This window comes from Pristiophorus japonicus, chromosome 19 (assembly GCF_044704955.1).
Source record: "Pristiophorus japonicus isolate sPriJap1 chromosome 19, sPriJap1.hap1, whole genome shotgun sequence".
NCBI classification, from domain to species: Eukaryota; Metazoa; Chordata; class Chondrichthyes; family Pristiophoridae; genus Pristiophorus; species Pristiophorus japonicus.
The window spans coordinates 74,786,439-74,806,536 of record NC_091995.1 but is presented as its reverse complement, the minus strand read 5'-3'; the positions used below and the strand labels follow the sequence as shown (position 1 = coordinate 74,806,536).

Sequence of the window (20,098 nt, the reverse complement as noted above, 5' to 3'; positions counted from 1 at the left end):
TTTATAAGTGTATACATCTATATGTGTGTGTTCATAAGTGTATACATCTATATGTCTGTGTTTATAAGTGCATACATCTATATGTGTGTATTTATAAGTGTTTGCATCTACATGTATGTGATTATAATAGCAAAACAGACCTTTATGTATCTGGATGTAATTAGGGAGACGGAAACAGAGATTCACATGGATGGTCAGTAGACAAAAGATAAAACGAAAGATATATAGAGACAGGACAGCTGCCTAGTTATACAGATGTACAGATCGATGTAAAACCATAGATAGGCAGACAAAATAGTAATTAGATGGACATCACTAGCTCAGTGCAACTAACATTAACAAATAGAGATAGGATTGTGGTGTGATTAAAGACGGAAAATAAAATGAGATAGGAAACTAAATCTCTTTATTTAATTGAGCACATCCATATTTCTTACTGCAACTTGCAAATTTAAAATTGGGTATGGCTATCTGATTTTTATTTATATATATGCAACAAGAAAAATAAGATAATTGTTGGAGTCTGTCTATAAAGGAGGAGATGGGGCTTTCGCTGTGATACTATTGTATCTCACTGGAATAGCTGGAGACCATGGTGTGAGATGCCAGACCAACAAAAACAATTGTATTTATATAGCACCTTTAACATAGTGAAACGTCCCTAGACACTTCACAGGAGTATTATGCAATAAAAATTTGACACCGAGCCACATAAGTAGCACAGGTGACCAAAAGCTTGGACAAAGAGGCATGTTTTAAGGAACATCTTGAAGGAGGAAAGAGAGGCAGTGAAATTTAGGCAGGGAGTTCCAAAGCTTGGGGCCCAGACAACAGAAGGTACGGCCACCAATGGTTGAGCGATTATAATCAGGGATGCTCAGGAGCGCAGAATTTGAAGAGCGCAGACATCTCGGTGGAGGTTGTGAGGCTGGAGGAGATTACAGAGGTAGGGAGGGGCGAGGCCATAGAGGGATTTGAAAATAAGGATGAGGATTTTAAAATCGAGGCGTTGCTTAAACGGGAGCCAATGTAGGTGAGCGAGCACAGGGGATGATGGGTGAGTGGGACTTGGTGAGAGTTAAGACACGGGCAGCCAGGTTTTGGATTATCTCTAGTTTATGTAGGGTAGAATGTGGGAGGCTGGCCAGGAGTGCATTGGAGTAGTCAAGTCTAGAGGTAACAAAGGCATGGATGAAGGTTTCGGCAGCGGATGAGCTGAGGGAGGGGCGGAGACAGGTGATGGAAATAGGCGGTCTTAGTTATGCTGCGGATATGTGGCTGGAAGCTCATTTCTGCTGAACATCTGCTGAAACCTGACAGCAGGTCCCCGGCCCACCCTCACCAGCCACCGGTACCTGACCTCCTTCACAAGTTCACCATTCGCCAACATGATTAGACCTAAGCCGGGCGAGGGGCTGGAGGTCCAACGCACTCTGGACTAATTGTCCCCTGACAGCGTGGTATTCCACTGATTCCGATGATTGGCTGTTAACAAATATTTTGGAGTTAGCCTCTTTGAAATTAAAGATTCATCTCTGTTGGCTGGTTCGTCAGCTTTTGTAAATTCTGCCAGTGTAAAAAATTCTAAAACTGGGGGAACAAAGGAGGGAAATTGCTGTCTAGTAAAATCACTAAGTGAGAAGAGGTGTTGTTATCAGCAAATCAATGGGTTTCTCTATCAGATGCCATCTAACAATGTGTTTGAATTTTATTTGTTGCCCTAATTATAACTCTTGTGCAGACAATTACCTGCTTTTGAATAACATATACACAGTGCTTTTGTGTTCGCTGTCTGGTGCTGACTATTGCTAAATAGTTCTTGACAAATACACGGGACCTTAAATTTCTTGTAAAATAAGCCACGGTATAAAAAAAAACTTAGAAACATAAAAACTTAGAAATTAGGTGCAGGAGCAGGCCATTCGGCCCTTCGAGCCTGCACCGCCATTCAATAAGATCATGGCTGATCATTCAACCTCAGTATCCCTTTCCTGCTTTCTCTCCATGCTCCTTGGTCCCTTTGGCCGTAAGGAACAAAACAATGATGAGAGATGGACAGTTGCGTGTACCACTCAGAGCCCGTCTGATAAGAGTCGACAAATCAATGTAACTTCGCTGATAACAATAGACCTATCGAAGATTTTGTAGGAGGATTGCACCTCTCCTGAACCTGTATAATTTATGCTTGAAAACTCTTGTATTTCGGAGGTTCCACGACTGAACCTTCCCATGCATTGCTCGTAATAAAACCACTAAACCTGAGGTTTTGTTTGTTTACTTCCGTGGTTATTATACAGAGGTATCGATTAACTATATCAGTTAGTCCACCTTGAGGGACAGAAACCTCCTTTTTACCCCACGAACAGGATGCAGACCCTCTGACCTGGATGATGTGACCTGAATGACAGTGAGTATGTTTTGTATCACCTGCAGCTGTAGCATTGACGGGGAAGAAGGTAATCTGCATAAAGAATTAGAAGGGGTAATCTGTAGAACAAATTATAGCGAACCACGGAAGGACAAAAACCAAGTGTGGAATAGGTTTATTGCCTGAAAAAGAAGGAATACAACCTAAGGGGGAGAGAACCCAGCGATCGTTAGAGGAAAAGTAAGGTGTATGTCCCGAAGTGTGACACGGTAATAACGCGGAGAAGCCGGTATTGATCGTGTGCTGCGCAAACAAAGAAGGAATACAACCTAAAAAGTAGGGTTAGACCCCAGGATCCTCGGGAAACTGGCCAGTGGAATAAAATGCCAGCTGAGAAAAATGGAAAATTATAAAAAACAAAGAAAAATGCTGGAAAAACTCGTTGAATTTACAAAGGACAGCGTGTTTTTATCAAAAGATAAAAATGCGACCTTGAAAGCTGCAGCTGCTAGGAAGAGAAACAAAGATGTTTAGGAAAATGGACTGGAGGAAGATCATCAAAATACAAAACCTCATTTGAAGAAAGGAGATTTAAATTGTCTGTGAAAAAGATATTGGTTTAAATATAAAAATTTACGAGTTAAACCTGACACAGCTTTGTGCTGAGAAAGAGAAACAAAGATGTTTAACGATGGACGAGAGGAAGTCATCAAAAAAAAATTATTACGTTCAGATTCAAAAGGGAAAAAAAATCCAAGTTATGTGACTCAGCAAAGGAAGGAAAAAAAACTGGGAATTAGAGAATTCTTTAAAAAGATGGAACCGGCACGGAAGTTTAGATTTTGTGCCGAGAGAAATAAAACACAAGATTTGCTCAGTGAATGGGACCGTAAAAACAAAATGCTGGAATGTATATAGCTTAATGTATTGAAATCTTTCAAGTAAGCAGCAAAGGGAGAGAGAGGCAGAGTGTTGATGGAGTGTGCCGGTGGTATTTTCATTCTGCTGATTTTCCATCTGTTTCTCTCCTCCTCCTGAAGGGAGATTAATTGTTCCTGGTTACATTTTCACCGGTGTGGCTTCCAGCAATTCGTCAAAGTGGCCATGCGCGATGAGAGAGCCTGGGCAATCAGAAGGCTATTACTTTCTACCCTCCATAAACTTGAGCTCATCCGAAACTTGGCAGCCCATGTCCTAACTCGCACCAAGTCCCACTCACCCATCTCCCCTGTGTTTGCTGACCTACATTGGCTCCCAGTTAAGCAACACCTCAAATTCTCTACCTCATTTTCAAATCCCTCCATGGCCTCATCCCTCCCTAGCTGTGTAACCTGCTCCGGCCCCACAACTCTCAAAGATATCTGGCTCCTCCAGTTCTGGCCTCTTGCACATTCCCGATTTTGATCGTTCCACCATTGGCGGCTGTGCCTTCAGCTGCCGAGGTCTTAAGCTCTGGAAATCCCTTCCTAAACCTCTCTGCCTCTCTACTTCTCTCTGCTCTTTTAAGATGCTTCATAAAGCCTACCTCTTTCATCTGCCCTAATATCTCCTTATGTGGATCAGTGTCAAATTTTATCTGATAAGTCTTTTATGAAGCGCCTTGGGACCTTTTACTATGTTAAAGGCACTATATAAATCCCGCCGGCACATACCAGCAACACTCTGCCTCTCTCTCCTTTTGTTGCTGGGTCAGTATGTTAAACTACAACTGAACCCAAACTTATCGTCACCCAACATCTACACACAAACACACACCCTTTCCAATAGGGGCTCATTGACGAAGGTCAGGAATGGGAACCCTGGGCGATTTCACCCCTGCCTAATTCACTGAGGCTGAGGCCAAATGTAAAACCATCCCAACTTGAAGTCAACGAACTCAGACTGGCACTCGAGGCTGGCTCTCTGGTCTGTATGGCTCAGTACCCCACTGTATGGACGAGGGGAATTTACTCGCTCAGGCATTGAAGGTGCTTTTTCTTTTAACCGGAACTGGGAAAAAAAAGTTATATAAGCTGATTGTTTAATTTAATTCCATTGTTAGATCGGGCTCAGTGGATCGCACCCTTGCCTCTGAGTCAGAAGGTTGTGGGTTCATTCCAGGGACTTGAGCACATAAATCTAGATTGACATTCCCAGTGCAGTGCTGAGGGAGCACTGCACTGTCGGAGGGGCAGTACTGAGGGAGTGCCGAACTGTCGGAGGGGCAATACTGAGGGAGCGCCGCACTGTCAGAGGGGCAGTACTGAGGGAGTGCCGAACTGTCAGAGGGCAGTACTGTCGGAGGGGCAGTACTGAGCTAGCATTGCACTGTCGGGCAGTACGGAGGGAGCACCGCACTGTCGGAGGTGCGGTCTTTCGGATGAGACGTTAAACCGAGGCCCGTCTGCTCTCTCAGGTGGACGTAAAAGATTCCATAGTACTATTTTGAAGAAGAGCAGGGGAGTTATCCCCAGTGTCCTGACCAATATTTATCCCTCAATCAACATAACAAAAAAACAGATTATCTGGTCATTATCACATATCTGTTTGTGGGAGCTTTCTGTGCGCACATTGGCTGCCACGTTTCCTGCATTACAACAGTGACTACATTCCAAAAGTACTTCACTGACTGTAAAGCGCTTTGAGGCACCCGGTGGTCTTGAAGGGCGCTATATAAACGCAAGTCTGTTTTTTCTTTTTTTTACAGAATTTCATCAATATTTACTTGTTCAAAGCCTCCGACCAAATAACAAGCTGCCAAGATGGCAGATGACTGGAAGGTCTCTGAAAATCCGGATTTCCTGCCTGGTAACGTCATAGTTCCAGTCGTCTTTTCGCTAATCTTCCTACTTGGGACTGTGGGGAATGGCCTGGTGCTGGCAGTGTTGCTGAGGAACGGGCAGATGAGTTATAATACAACCAATCTCTTCATCTTAAACCTCAGCATAGCCGATCTGTGCTTTATTATTTTCTGCGTCCCCTTTCAAGCCACCATCTATACGCTGGACGGCTGGGTGTTTGGCTCGTTCATGTGCAAAGTGGTGCACTTTTCCATCTACCTCACCATGTATGCCAGCAGCTTCACCCTGGCTGCTGTGTCTGTCGACAGGTAAGGCGTGCATTGGAACTTTTGCCAACGCGGGTGGTCACCTGGGCATTCTAAAACTCGCAAAGTCATCATCATCATAGGCAGTCTCTCGGAATCGAGGAAGACTTGCTTCCACTCTTAACATGAGTCCTTAGGTGACTGAACAGTCCAATACGAGAACCACAGGTGGGACAAACAGTAGTTGAGGGAAAGGGTGGGTGGGACAGATTTGCCGCACACTCCTTCCGCTGCCTGCGCTAGCTTTCTGCATGCACTCGGCGATGAGACTCGAAGATGCTCTTCCTCCACTTAGGGTGGTCTTTGGCCAGGGACTCCCAGGTGCCTGGGGATGTTGCACTTTATCAGGGAGGCTTTGAGGGTGTCCTTGTAACGTTTCCACTGCCCACCTTTGAGTCGTTTGCCATGAAGGAGCTAGAGCGCTCGCTTGGGAGTCTCGTGTCTGGAATGCGGACAATGTGGCCTGCCTAGCGGAGCTGATCAAGTACTTGCAAAGTAGCGGGACATGGATTCTCACCCATACGGTTACTCTCTAATCTCTGACGTAGAGAAGATGTTTCCACATGGGGGGCGACACCAGAATTGGAGGTCATAAATATACAATAGCCATTAATGAATCCAATAGGGAATTCAGGAAGAACTTCTTGACCCAGAGAGTGGTTAGAATGTGGAACTCGCTACCACAGGGAGTAGTTGAGGCGAATAGTTAAACATATTTAAGGCGGAGATAGGCAGATTTTTGAACGATAAGGGAGTCAAGGGTTATGGAGTGCGGGCAGGGAAATGGAGTTGAGGCCAAGATCAGATTAGCCATGATCTTATTGAATGGCGGAGCAGGCTCGAGGGGCTGATGGTCGACTCCTGCTCTTGTTTCTTACGTTCTTATGGATCCATTTAAGGGGAGGCTAGATAAACACATGAGGGAGAAAGGAATAGAAAGGTAGAAGGGAATCAAGCGATATGGGGATAGGACGGGAATGTGGAGTTGAAGTAGAAGATCAGCCATGATCTTATTGAATGGCGGAGCAGGCTTGAGGGGGGCTGTATGGCCTACTCCTGCTCCTATTTGTTATGTTCTTATGATAAGCTGCTGGGTTTAGACAAAGAGGGGTGGGAAGAGGCTCGTGGGGAGCATAAACACCGGCATAGACCTGTTAGGCCGAATGGCCTGTTTCTGTGCTGCGGAATGTACATAATTCTGTCGGGAAGGTGTGAGTGAGCACCAAGCAGTACGAGAAGGAAGAGGGAGAGTCAACAACACCAGCTCCGGCTGCATGCAGAACAAGCTGACAGAATGCCAGGAGCAGATCTCCCGTCTTCCCGTCGGACACACGAGGAGAGGAGCCCTAAAGGTGGAAAGTATTACATCAAAAAAGAGGAAACGAACTTTGAAGACGATTATTGTTTACACTCTGGACCTGGCTTGAAATTCAGGTTCAGGTTCAGAGAATGATTCAGCACAGAAGGAGGCCATTTGGTCCATTGTGCCTGTGCTGGCTCTCTGAAAGACCTATCCAATTAGTCCCACTCCCCCTGCTCTTTTCCCATAGATCAGCAACATTTTTCCCCTTCAAGTATTTATCCAATTCTCCTTTGCAAGTTACTATTGATTCTGCTTTCACCGCCCTTTCAGGCAACGCGTTCCAGATCGTGACAACTTCCCGCATAAGTTAAGTTCTCCTCATCTCGCCCCTGATTCTTTTGCCAATTATCTTAAATGTTATAGGTGAACATCTTGTCTTTGAAGATTGTCATGGATCACCGTGAAATTGATAATGGTAATGTATCTGTTCTGAGCAGACATAATTGCTCAGTGCCAAATTGGCAATCACCTGACCTGCCATGGAGCTCTCAGGGTTGTCATAGGAGGCAAAGCAACAGCATTTTCAATCAGGTCATCTTTCACCTGTGTGGGATAACTTTATAAACAGAAAACGGCCAGAGGAAAATACTGATATCATTTATTATTTTATTGCTGGTAGTTTCAGCCACAGCCTTTGACCTGATGATAAATTACTGTGAGTGGAGTGAAATGAATTTAGGCGACATTACTTGTCGCTTTTGTTTGGATCTCAAATGAAAATAGTTCTCCAATAAAGTTCTCCATAAAATATTCAGTGGTCCTTTTTCGAATAAGAATTTTAATTGCAGGATTTAACAGTATTCAAATTCTCATCCTTGTTTTCAAATCCCTCCATGGCCTCGCCCCTCCCTATCTTTGTAATCTCCTCCAGCCCCACAAACCCCCGAGATCTCTGCGCTCCTCGAATTCTGCCCTCCTGAGCATCCCTGATTCTTATCGCTCAACCAGTGCCTTCTGTTGCCTAAGATTCAAGCTCTGGAATTCCCTCCCTAAACCTCTGTGCCTCTCTACTTCTCTCTCCTCCTTCAAGACGCTTGTTAAAACCTAGTTCTTTCCCTGCCCTAATTTCTCCTTATGTGGCTCGGTGTCAAATTTTGTGCCTCATAACACTCCTGTGAAGCGGCTTGGGACATTTCACTACATTAAAGGTGCTATAGAAATACAAGTTGTTGCTGTTGTTGTTGTAAAGCATATGGCTTCATCAGTGGCATGGGACATAGTGTCACATGGTTGTAGAATAAGGGTTCCAGACACTCTACCCCGCAGGAAAGGCAAACTCAATGGGTTGCTTCACCCAACTCTGAATAGCCAGCTAAAGATAAGTGTCAGAGTGTATCTCGGGGTACTTTGCCTGGTCAACAAACTGCCCCATCAACATTCTGTGCTGCCTGCCCTCTGTCTCACACCCCGTCCATACCCTGCTCCATCCACACCTGGCCCCGCCCACACTCTGCACCGTCCACACCCGGCCCCTCCCACACTCTGCTCCACCCACACCCAGCCCCTCCCACACTCTGCTCCGCCCACACCTGGTCCTGACCACATCCGGCCCTGCCCACACCCTGCTCCGTCCACACCTCGCCCACACCTGGCCCCGCCCACACCCTGCCCACACCGCGAACCGCCACACCTGGCCCCGCCCACATCGCACTCCGCTGACACTCCACCCTGACCCCGCCCACACCCCTCCCTCACTCTGTCCCTCCAACACTCCGGCCCCGCCCGCACCCCGCCCAGCCAACACTCCATCCAACCAACAATCTGCCCCATCAACATTCTGTGCCACCAGCTCTCTGTCCCATGAGTGCTCGATCACACCACCCCGCTGTCTCCTCGCCACTGTCCCTCAACACTGTCCCTCCCTCACTCTGTCTCTCCCTCCCTCCCTCCAACACTCTGTCCCTCACTCTCTCCCTCCAACACTCTGCTCCATGAGAATCCACCTAAACAACTTGGCTGAAAATACATTCAGATTTTTTCATTGATGGGATGTGGGCATCGCTGGCAAGGCCAGCCTTTTGGTCCATAATTGCCCTTAATAAGCCTTTGTGAACTGCAGTGGGCAGTTTAGAGTCAACCACGTAGCTGTGGGTCTGGAGTCCCCTATAGGCCAGAACGGGTAAGGGCGGCAGATTTCCTTCCCGAAAGGGCATTCGTGAACCAGATGGGGCAGTTTCATGGTTACCATTACAAAAAAAATCTAGGCTGACAGTGCACTGTCAGAGATGCCATCTTTCGGATGAGACGTTAAACCGAGGACCCGTCTGCTCTCTCAGGTGGACGTAAAAGATCCCATGGCACTATTTCGAAGAAGAGCAGGGGAGTTATCCCTGGCATCCTGGGCCAATATTTATCCCTCAACCAACATCTCTAAAGCAAATTATCTGGTCATTATCACATTGCTGTTTGTGGGAGCTTGCTGTGCACAAATTGGCTGCTGCGTTTCCCACATTACAACAGTGACTACACTCCTAAAGTATTTCATTGGCTATAAAGCGCTTGGAGAGCTCTGGTGGTAGTGAAAGGCGCTATATAAATCCAAGTCTTTGGGCTAGACTTTCCACTATGATCACTTTTGGGCGATATTTCCAGCCTTAGTGCTTTTTTTTATTTTTCAGGATCGTTGGAATATTGCCCATTTTAAAAACCGCTAGTTTCGCCTTTTTAATTTGGGCGATAGCCTTAGCGATGTGAAATGGGCGATTGCAATGTATTCAGTTGTGCAAGGCTGGCGTCCATAGCAACGGCCGTTCTGCGCATGCGCGTTTTTTTTTCAGGCAAAGAACTTTTCCTGCGATTCGGGAGGTCAGGGGTCATCTGCGCATGCTCAGAAGGCAAAGGGAGGGAGAGCGGGAAGGAATGTTTTTGAGGAGGCATTTTTTGAAGGAGCTGTGAAGAATATAAGATGGAGATGTACCACGAGGAATCAGGAGAGAGTGTGGAGGAGGTTGCATGGAGATGGAGGGCAGAAAGCCTTCTCAGAAGAAGCAAACAAGGCCTTAGTGCATGAGGTCAAGACTCAGTAGGGCCAATTAACCCGAGGTTGGCGTGGGAAACCTCCATCTCGGATTTATCAAAGAATATGGGCGAATATCGCTGTTGTTGTTTCAACTGTGTCCCATGATAGACGTGAGGCAGATCAGTGCTGCAAGTCTTGTTTCATCGGCAAGAGTAAGTATTAAATTATTACATTTATAATTGTAATGATGTACTGACTCATTAATTAGAATGTAAATCTGCCAGACTATAATTAAGCTGGGTAATCTTGGATAGCTTCCCTGTTAACTTTTGGACTGGGGTCGGAACCTGCGCCAATTAACTCTAATTTTGCTGAGATGCCTTAAACTTAATCGATTATTATTTAAATGCTTTGATCGAAAATTGGTGCCAAAGGAATGACTGGAAACAGACAGACCGCAAACACTGCATTTCCACCATTTTAGTTTAGAAGGAGAATTATTATATTATGTCGCTGCTTGTGTGCTGTGAGCAACTTTTTAACTTGGACACTGTCTCCTTTTTGGTTAGGTTGGTGGATGGGGGCACGACTGAACACTGAGGGGTCCGCTCAGCTTTGCCCAGACTGTGTGAGTCTCTCCGGCTGCTGTTAGTCACACAGTGACCCCGCCTGGGCTGGGGGAGAGCTGCCCTGGCTCACTGCCTGCCCTGGGAAACCTTGAGACATTAGCTCCGGCCGCACAGAGGTCTCCGAGCACAGCCCAGGGACACGGTGCCCCCTCCCGTTATGGTCCTATCACTGCCGAGCTCACCAGCTCAATAGCGGTCCTGATTCCCACCCCCGCCCCCCACCTCGGGGACCTACACCGATTCCAATAAACCGCCTCCCACCCCCCAGGCGTTGAATGGCACGGCCCGTGGATGGGGCCTTTCCTGGAGATTGTACGCGAGCTGTTTGGTGGCGAGCATTAGTTCCTAAACACGATCTTATGAAATATTTTCTCTGAACGTAGATGTTATAACCATGTATCCATTGGATACAAACCATATTAGCATATAACATTAACGTTAATAATGAATAGCATGTGGGGTGATTAATTGTGGATTATAATACCTGTTGTGTTTTCGTAATAGTCAATTAGCTTATCCCATGTTTGTCACGTTTGCAGAGGAAGATCTCTAAGAATCAGGCGGAGCGGAAGCAGACCGGAGGAGGGCCTGCTGACCTGCACTCTATGACTGTTCTGGAGGAGCGTGCCACAGCACTAGTGGGCAGACATAATCATTCTGCCACCCGTGGTGGTGCAGATCCCATTGTTACGCCACGTGAGTAATGTGTAAAGCAATGGTAAACCAGTGGTAATTTAAAGTAATTTAATGCCATTTGATTATAATATGTCATGTTATGCGTGCAGCTTCTGTACTCTTCTGTACTCTCATGTTAGTCATACGTAACGTCTCTCGTTCACATTTATTGCAGTCGTGTTGCTCCTCGTACATATGCCTGCGCAGCGCAAGCATTCTCATGTCTTCCCTTCTCTTCTACGAACCTCAATTATGTTTTCCAGCTCCCCAAGCTCTCCAGGCACAACGGGAGGCCCCTGGAGCATCACCACTATCGCTGCAGGTCGTGCTCACCACGGGCGAAGAACATACAGCCGAGGAGGAGGAGGACGAGCTGGAAAATCTCATCTGTAGTACCTTCAGCCACGTCATCCTCAACGGGTGAAGTAGCGGGGGCCAAGCGGCTTGCAGCAGGGTGCTCTGAGTCGTCCAGTGCCCACGCAGACCCTGCGGAGGTTGAGTCGGCGAGGTAGGCACGCGCTGCGACGGACAGATATCAATGAGGACATGGTGTTACTGTCCAGGGCAAACGTCGACATGGGTCGAGAGCTCCTCCAGGTACTTGGTGGGTTGACCGGCAACATCGAGGGCAAGGGGCAGATGGTTGTGGCAATGGGGCGAACGACCGACTGTGTCGATGCCTTGCGGCACGCGATAGTTTCGGGAGACGGCACTGCACCCCAAGCTGCCGTACCACCAACCAGCACGACAGATGCGAGACAGGAGGAAGAACTTCCTTCTGACTCGGAAGACGTTTCTTTGCAAATGTCTTCTCCTCGATCCACTGAGATCATTCTGCCGTCGTCAACCGCAGCCCCCCCCCCCACCCCCCACAGCAGCAGCCCTTGAGGTGCTCTGCTGCAAGATGTCTTGGTCCCGTTACTAGGGGATTAAGTGGGAAAGTGGGGGTTACAATGGGGGTTGGGGGTCATAAGAACATAAGAATTAGGAACAGGAGTAGGCCATCTAGCCCCTCGAGCCTGCTCCGCCATTCAATAAGATCATGGCTGATCTGGCCGTGGACTCAGCTCCACTTACCCGCCCGCTCCCCGTAACCCTTAATTCCCTTATTGGTTAAAAATCTATCTAACTGTGACTTGAATACATTCAATGAGCCAGCATCAACTTAGAGGAGGGAAAATTAGAGGAGGGAAGCGTGGCCGCAGGTAAGGAGGGGGGCCGTATATTGTTTTATTATTATTTTAAAATATTTGTTCATTGTTGACCGTTGGGGATGGTGGGAGGGTGTTCTCATTATATTGTTGTTGAAAGTATTTTGTTCACTGTTGGGGGCTGGGGCGAGGGGGGGGTGGTTATATATAGTTTGTTAAAAAAAAATTAAATCAGTTGTTAAATTATTAAAATATATTTTTTTAACTTTACAATTGTTGTGAAATGTCTTCTAATAACTTAAGGTAAAACATCAATACAAACATTTCAAACAATGGCCAGGCCAGGCCAGGCCAGGCCAGGATGAAACGTAACGCAACTGTAACTGCCACCAACGTAACTTCACGCAAAGCGTTCATTTATGAGTTGTTGAAGCAAGAGTTTTGCAGCTGTGCAACTACCACGAGCTTTTCCAGTGGTGTGGGGGGGGAATCGGTTCATCACCAGACTGATTGTCCTCCCGAGGTCCTCATCCTCCTCCTCGTCCTCCTCTTCCGCCTCTCCTCTCTCCGGAGGTGGACCGGCCGTCCCATCTGGCAATTGTTGTCCTCTCCTGATAGCTGGGTTATGCAACATGCAGCACACCACAATGAGCTCAGCGACCTGCCCAGGGTGGTATTGTAGGTTGCCTCTTGAGTGGTCCAGGCATTTGAAGCACTTTTTCAGAACTCCAATTGTCTTTTCGACGCTATTGCATGTAGCGATATGGCTTTCATTGTAGCGCTTCTCGGTTTCTGTCTGGGGCTTACGCAAGGGGTTCATGAGCCAGCTGGCAAGGCTTTATCCCCCAGCATCCAATCGTGACCTTGTGGCTGACTCTTAAACAGGTCAGAGACAGTGCTCTCACGCAAAATGTGTGCATCAGGGTTGCTCCCTGGAAAATTTGCATTTACTGCCATGATTATTTGCTTGTGGTCGACAACGAGCTGCACACTCAGGGAGTGGAATCCCTTTCGGTTCTGAAACATCTCCGCATCCTGTAAAGGTGCCCGCATCGCGATGTGCATACAGTCTATTGCTCCCTGCACCTTGGGGAAGTTTGCTATTCTCAAGAACCCCAAAGCACCTCTCACTCTGTGCTTCCCTGGTCGTAGGGAAGTTTATAAAGTCCATCCTGCGTGTGTAAAGGGCTTCAGTCACCTGTCGAATGCAGCAATGTGTGGTGAGCTGAGAGATACCGCACATGTCGCCAGCTGAGGCTTGAAAGGAGCCCGATGCATAGAAGGAAAGTGCCACAGTAACCTTAACCTCAACAGGCAGTGCGGTCCTGATGGTGCTGGTAGGCTGCAGATCTCCCTTAATTAGCTGTCATATCGTACTGATGACCTCCTTTCAGAAGCGCAGCCTCCTAACGCACATGTTATCGGACAAGTCCAGGTATGATCGCTTATCCCTGTAAATGTGTTGGGTGTGAGCTCTCTTCCTCCTCAGCAGTCTGCCATCTCTTTGATTGGGCACAAAAAGCTCTTCAATGAACCTTCTCCCATCGCTATTCTGCAGCATTTGAGTAGTCATCAATACTAGTACAGGCGAAAGTACAGGCCCTATCACTATAAATCACTATAAATGCCCTAATCTAGCTTCTTAAATTGTCCTCAACAAATACAATGTGATTAGATGATTGGCAAGATTCAAAAACGCCCTTAAAGTCACTCACAAATTACTTCTCCTCCCAACCACCTCCTGCAGCCTTTTATTACAGATCCTCCGAGTTACAAAATAGCGTCCATAGTGCCGAGTTAAGGCCAGGTGATTGCAGCTTTTCTTGAGCGTCTTTTTGGGCCAGCGATCATTTGGGCGAATTATGGGTGAAATGCCGAAAGTAACCCTCGGCGATAATCTGGTGATATTTGGGTGCTAATTTCCATTATAAGCAGTATTCTCGGCCTTGCATGAGGATGACATCATTTTTAAAAAAAATAGGCCGGCGATGCAGCTCATTCCGAAAGTATGCCGAAAGTTGCGCGCTAGTTTCCATTTTTCATCAAATATGGGCGATAGCCTGAATCTCAGCGCTTTGATGGGTGCTAAATGATGTGCTGAAAGTCTAGCCCTTTCTTTCTTTACTGATATTAGTGTGGGAGAAATTCGGTATTGCCCCATTTGGGGCAGTAACAGTCAGCAGGCACGAGGCTTGGAGCCAGGCTCTGAAGTCTCGCATTGTCCAGAAATTTGGGTTACCGCCCCGTAAAGAAGTGCAGTGCTAGATCAAGTGCTCCACTTCCTTCCTCGGCCACTAACGGGACGGACACCGCAGTAACACTGCACCCTGGGCCATGCAGCACTGGCCCGTCCGGGGGGGCCCTTCCCTCACTTAACGGGAATTGCCCACGCTGCAAAGTAAAGAGGGGCCGACCCGGACCACCATGGAATGGAGGCTGAGCGATCGCGGCCAGGACCCTGCGAAGGAACCGGATCAGTAGCGGCAACAAGAAGGTAAGCTTGACCGCCTCGCCTTTAAGCATCGCCCCCGAAGCGGCCGGCCGCCCGAACAACGCCTCGTGGCAGCCGACGGTGTTTCCGCCCGGCGCTGCCGCGGGGGGGTGAGGGCATTGCCGGGGTCGGGGCGATGCACACGTCAATGACGTCACGATCTCCGGGCGCAGGAGAGCGGGGCGCGAAGCCGTTGCACAGCCGCGAAGCTCCCGCCCAATATGGCGGGATTTGTGAACGGCGCCAGGCCCAGTTGTTAACTCACTTGCACCCAATTTCTCCCCCTGGCTGTTTCATTCCAGATTTGGTGAATTGAATTAAAATTTCCCCGCTGCCGCTCTGATGACGCACGTAGGAGACTTCGGCAGCAGCGGGGCAGAAGTGGTCACCGCCGGAGGACCGTGAGGACAATATCGCGAGCGGCGGCCATTCGACACCACCACTTTCCGCCAGCCAGAGGCCTAATCGGGAGGCTGAATTTCCCATACTGACATGAAATTCCTTTGTCCACTCTGTCAGCAAGGACGGTAACCCTTTTATTGCAAATGGATTAATGACTTTCATTTAAATAACTGACGAAGAGCTTTCATGCAAATATTGTTGTTACTAATACTACACAGCATCACTTAAACCCTGAAAATTTTTCTTTAATTGCTTTGATGCAGCTCATGCATCATTCATTGAAAGAGTTTACATAGAATATGCAGCACAGAAACAGGTCACTCGGCCCAGCTGGTCTATGCTGGTATATATGCTCCACCCAAGTCTCCTCCCATCCCCTTTCAGCATAACCTTCTAAACCTTTCTCCATCATGTTCTTATTTCATAGGCAGTCCCTCGTATCGAGGATGACTTGTTTCCACGCCAAAGAGGGATGAGTTCACAGGTGTTTCAATGAAGGGCCTAATATTCCAGATCCCAAACTACATTGTGTAGGATGGAAGATGCCTGTGCGTGGATTTGTTTAACGTGAGGTGACCGTTACACACCAGCCACCACACGGGCTTGACAGAGCGAGGTTTTGGTCCAGTGGCAAGGATTACCCAAGACTAACTGGAGACCAGCTCTGCTGCACAGACCGAGCGCGCACACATATCGCAGTGTGGGCTGGGCCCGTGCTGCCCCTGGGCCCTCGCCTCTTCTGGGCCCCAGATTCACGCCTCTCCTGGGCCCCGGTCACTTCCCTCTACGGACTCTTGCCGCTCCTTCGCCCCTCCTGCTGTGCCTGCCCGCATTGCAATCAGAGACCTGGCTTCGTAGCCGTCGCCCTCCTGCAGCAGCATGCGCTGCTCCCTGCAGTGGTATGTCGTCGTACGCTGCTCCCTCCGATGGCCCCGGCCTGCTGGTGGTCTTGCCAGGATCACCCTGTTTAGATTCCCCTTAAATGCATCCATGCTGTTCCCCTCAACCACTCCCTGTGGGAGCGAGTTCCACATTCTCACCATCCTCTGGGTAAAGAAGTTTTTCCTGAATTCCCTATTGGTGACTACCTTATATTTATGGCCTCTAATTCTGGTGTCGAGCCACAAGTGGAAACATCTCTACGTCAGAGATTGGAGAGTAACCGTACGGGTGAGAATCCACGTCCGCTACTTTGCGAGTTTCGGAACACCCAGGCCAATTTCTATTTCTATTTAAAGCAATTATTTCTTGAGATAAGTTCCGATGGGTGTTATCCTTGTGAGAGGCAAATTAGTCCCTATTCAGGGACTGGCACCCCAATAAAAAGATCACAAATTCATTATAAATTTTTTAAAACTTTTATAAATCACTGGTTCGACCCCAGCTGGAGTATTGTGTCCAGTTCTGGGCACCACACTTTAGGAAGGAGATTTGTCAGAATGGTACCAGGGATGAGGGATTACAGTTACGTGGAGAGACTGGAGAAGCTGGGGTTGTTCTCCTGAGAGCAGAGAAGGTTGAGAAGAAATTTAATAGAGGCATTCAAAAGCAAGAGGGGTTTCGATAGCTTGGATAAGGAGAGACGGGGGGAGGGTCACCACACATTTAAGGAAACTGGCCAAAGAACCAGGGAGGAGATTAGGGTAAATTTTACGCAGTTAAGATCTGGAATGCACTGCCTGAAAGGATGGAGGGAGCAGACACTCAGCATTGGTAAGAATGTATTTATTAGGGAATGCTGTGCAGCTGCACCTGACTGCAATACTGATACAGGGTATGTGTGAAATGATCTCCACTATTACACGGTTACGGCTTCCAAGTGGGGAATTGATACAAGTCCAGTTTGCTAATGTTCCGTGGACATGATTTCACAACTGGGAGTTCCCGCACCGCACACATTTTCTGACTTGAACTATTGACACAGATTTTAAGCAGTTGGCAAAAGAGCTAGCAGGGAGATGAGGAAATCATTTTTTACGCAGCAAATTAGAATCTGGAACGCGCTGCCTGAAAGGGTGGCGGAAGCAGATTCAATTGTAACTTTCGAAAGGGAATTGGATACAATACTGAAGGGGAAGACGTATAGATTGGTGGATAATGTTCCCGTTAAGCTGCGCGGCTGCCCAGCAGTCTGGAGGTCCCGCGCACAGCGCTCACCGGCTCTTAAATGAAAAAAAACGCGCATGCGCGAAAATCTGAATGGGCAGCGCAGCATGTTAAAGGGGTCATGCACTCCCAAAATTAAAGGGGGCATTGACGATGGGAAGAGAGCCGGGGAGTATGACTAGGGGGTGGGGCGTGGTCCAGATCTTGCAGGGGACTGCGCTCCTCAGGGAGCTGCCATCCTGGAGCGGGGGTGGGCCAATCCTGGGAAGTTTCCGTAAACCTTATAAAAGGTTAGACTAATTCATGGAATAAGATAAAAGGATCAAATCCCTCATTTCTTTTCTTTTTGTAGATACCTCGCCATAAGGTACCCCCTGAAATCCCGTGATCTCCGTACACCGCGAAACGCCACAGCTACCATTGCTGTAATCTGGGCAATGTCAGTCATCTTAGCTGGACCATACTTGAGCTACTATCAGATTGTCCACTACCACGGGATACCCATCTGTGTGCCGACGTGGGAAGACCAGAGGAGGAAAATCATGGACGTTTCCTCGTTTGTTTTTGGCTACATCATCCCGGTGACCATCCTGAGTCTTGCTTACGCCAGGACCATCAAGTACCTTTGGACATCAGTGGACCCCATTGAGACCATCTCGGAGTCCAAGCGGGCCAAGCGGAAGGTGACCAAGATGATCATCATTGTCGCCATGCTCTTTTGCCTCTGTTGGTTGCCCCACCATGTGGTCATCATGTGCTTCTGGTTTGGCTACTTCCCGTTCAATAAAGCAACGTACGTCTTGCGACTTATCTCGCACTGCATGTCCTACGCCAACTCCTGCCTCAACCCCATCGTGTACGCTCTGATCTCCAAGCATTTCCGCAAGAGATTCAAACAGGTCTTCACTTGCTTCCTGAAGAAGAAAGCTGCCAATAAGGTCCATGTTGTCCACGTGGCCAACACTGTGAACGGGTTCCACCCGGCCACCACCGAAACCTCCCAGATAAACGAAGAAAACCTCAAGGTCGGGCGCGCGGCCCGGGTGGAGAGTAACATGCTGCGCAATGAGCCAAGAGTTGGCCTGAGACGTGAGGTTCTACATTATCCCTAAATCAGCAACTCTGGGGAGGTTTTGTTCTGTTGTATTTCAAAGCAGATCACTGGCACATGCCGGAATTCATGTGGGTGGATTCTGGTACATGGTGAGTGTTGGTCATTTGTGGCTTATGTTTGATGGAGCCACCGACCTTGATTGAAGCAGGTTTCCGTGATGACTGCACTGCATGAAGAGATACTTCTGACATTTTCAGAAACAGTTGCGACCTTGGAATCAGCTGAGCCTCTTAAACAAATCTCTCACCCGCCAATAATTGGGCACTAGCGATGGCATTTCACGCCCATGAGTGTGTTAATAATGTTGGCACCTAGGTAACTTTCCGCTAACTGGCTTGTTGTACGTTTGTGACTGCTGATCATCTTGGGACTTTTACTAGCCTCTAATACACCATTGCCCGTGTAATATAGAGCTCCACCTAGTGGACTACTGTGGTAATGTTACTATTCATGTAAATACAATAAAGGGCCATATGACGAGGTCACGTGACAAGTTCCTGTAGAGCTATCTTGTGTGTAGTGTGTTTGTGATGTCGTGAAGAATATATCACAGCCAGAAACATCGGGAGCTTTCGGTTTCTTCAACCTGCTTCATAAGGAGATATTCCGTGCTTTACTCTGAGTGCATTGATTGTCGGGCAGCTCTATGTATTTCTGTGAAGTACCATTTTAGAAAATAGAAGTATTTAAATTGAAAAAAAGAATCGATCAGTGTTTCAGAAATAAATGTTTCAACGCTTAATTCGGAAAATGTTACTCAGTTCTGACCTGGGAGGGAGGTAGGAGGGTATCTTGATTTCCATTGTACTATTTTTCCGAATTTCAACGTAAGCTTATTCCCAATGTGCATTGCTGCCATAATGTTGCTCCCTCCCTGCCGATGTGATGCCTTGAAAAGAATTCTAGGCTTTATTTCTACCTTTTTACAGGTGGTTCGTGCTGTAATATCTATAAAGAGAGCTTCAGAAGTTGGTGAAAATGTAAAAGCAAATAAAACTGTATAGTCTGCCAGTGACTGGGATTCCTGTCTTTTTGGTACTGAGGTGTGACTTGTGCACAGAAACCTAGGCTGACACTCCCAATGCAGGGCTGAGGGAGTGCTGCACTGTCGGAGGTGCCGCCTTTCGGATGAGACGTTAAACCGAGGCCCCGTCTGCTCTCTCAGGTGGACGTAAAAGATCCCATGGCACTATTTTGAAGAAGAGCAGGGGTGTTATCCCTGATGTCCTCGCCAATATTTATCCCTCAATCAACATAACAAAAACAGATATCTGGTCATTATCACATTGCTGTTTGTGGGAGCTTGCTGTGCACAAGTTGTTTGCCACATTTCCCACATTACATCAGTGACTACATTTCAAAAGCACTTCATTGGCTGAAAAATGCTATATAAATGCAAGTCTTTCTGTCAAATACTTATCCATGTTCCCCTTAAGAAATACTGTGGTCTCTGCATCATCTATTCCCTGTGGCAAAGCATGCCACGCTCCAATAACTGTCTGTATAAATAAATCTCTCCTAATTTCTCATCACTCTCTCAGTGCCAGTTTCAGAAAGTTGACCTCTTGCTCTCTGACTCTCCAACCAGATAAAGTCAGTCTTTTCTTGTTCACCCTATCAAAGCAGTTTATCATTGTGCAAACCTCAATAAATCTCTTCTTAGACTTTTCTGCCTAGTCTCAGTCTCTCAGTTCTCTTCTCCGAACTCTGCTTTCCGTTCCTCGGCACCATCCTGGCTAACCTACGCTCTCTGGC

The 20,098-nt window shown here is 47.5% G+C and overlaps 1 protein-coding gene across 1 annotated transcript; it reads left to right on the top strand.

Annotated features, from left to right (window-relative positions):
• Nucleotides 1-488: 488 nt before the first annotated feature.
• LOC139229952 (galanin receptor 2b-like) lies at nucleotides 489-19,472 on the top strand. The gene is made up of 3 exons (XM_070861621.1): nucleotides 489-2,407; nucleotides 5,055-5,456; nucleotides 17,582-19,472. The coding sequence occupies exons 2-3, from the start codon at nucleotides 5,110-5,112 to the stop codon at nucleotides 18,339-18,341; spliced, it is 1,107 nt and encodes a 368-aa protein (XP_070717722.1). The 5' UTR covers nucleotides 489-2,407; nucleotides 5,055-5,109; the 3' UTR covers nucleotides 18,342-19,472.
• Nucleotides 19,473-20,098: the final 626 nt, after the last annotated feature.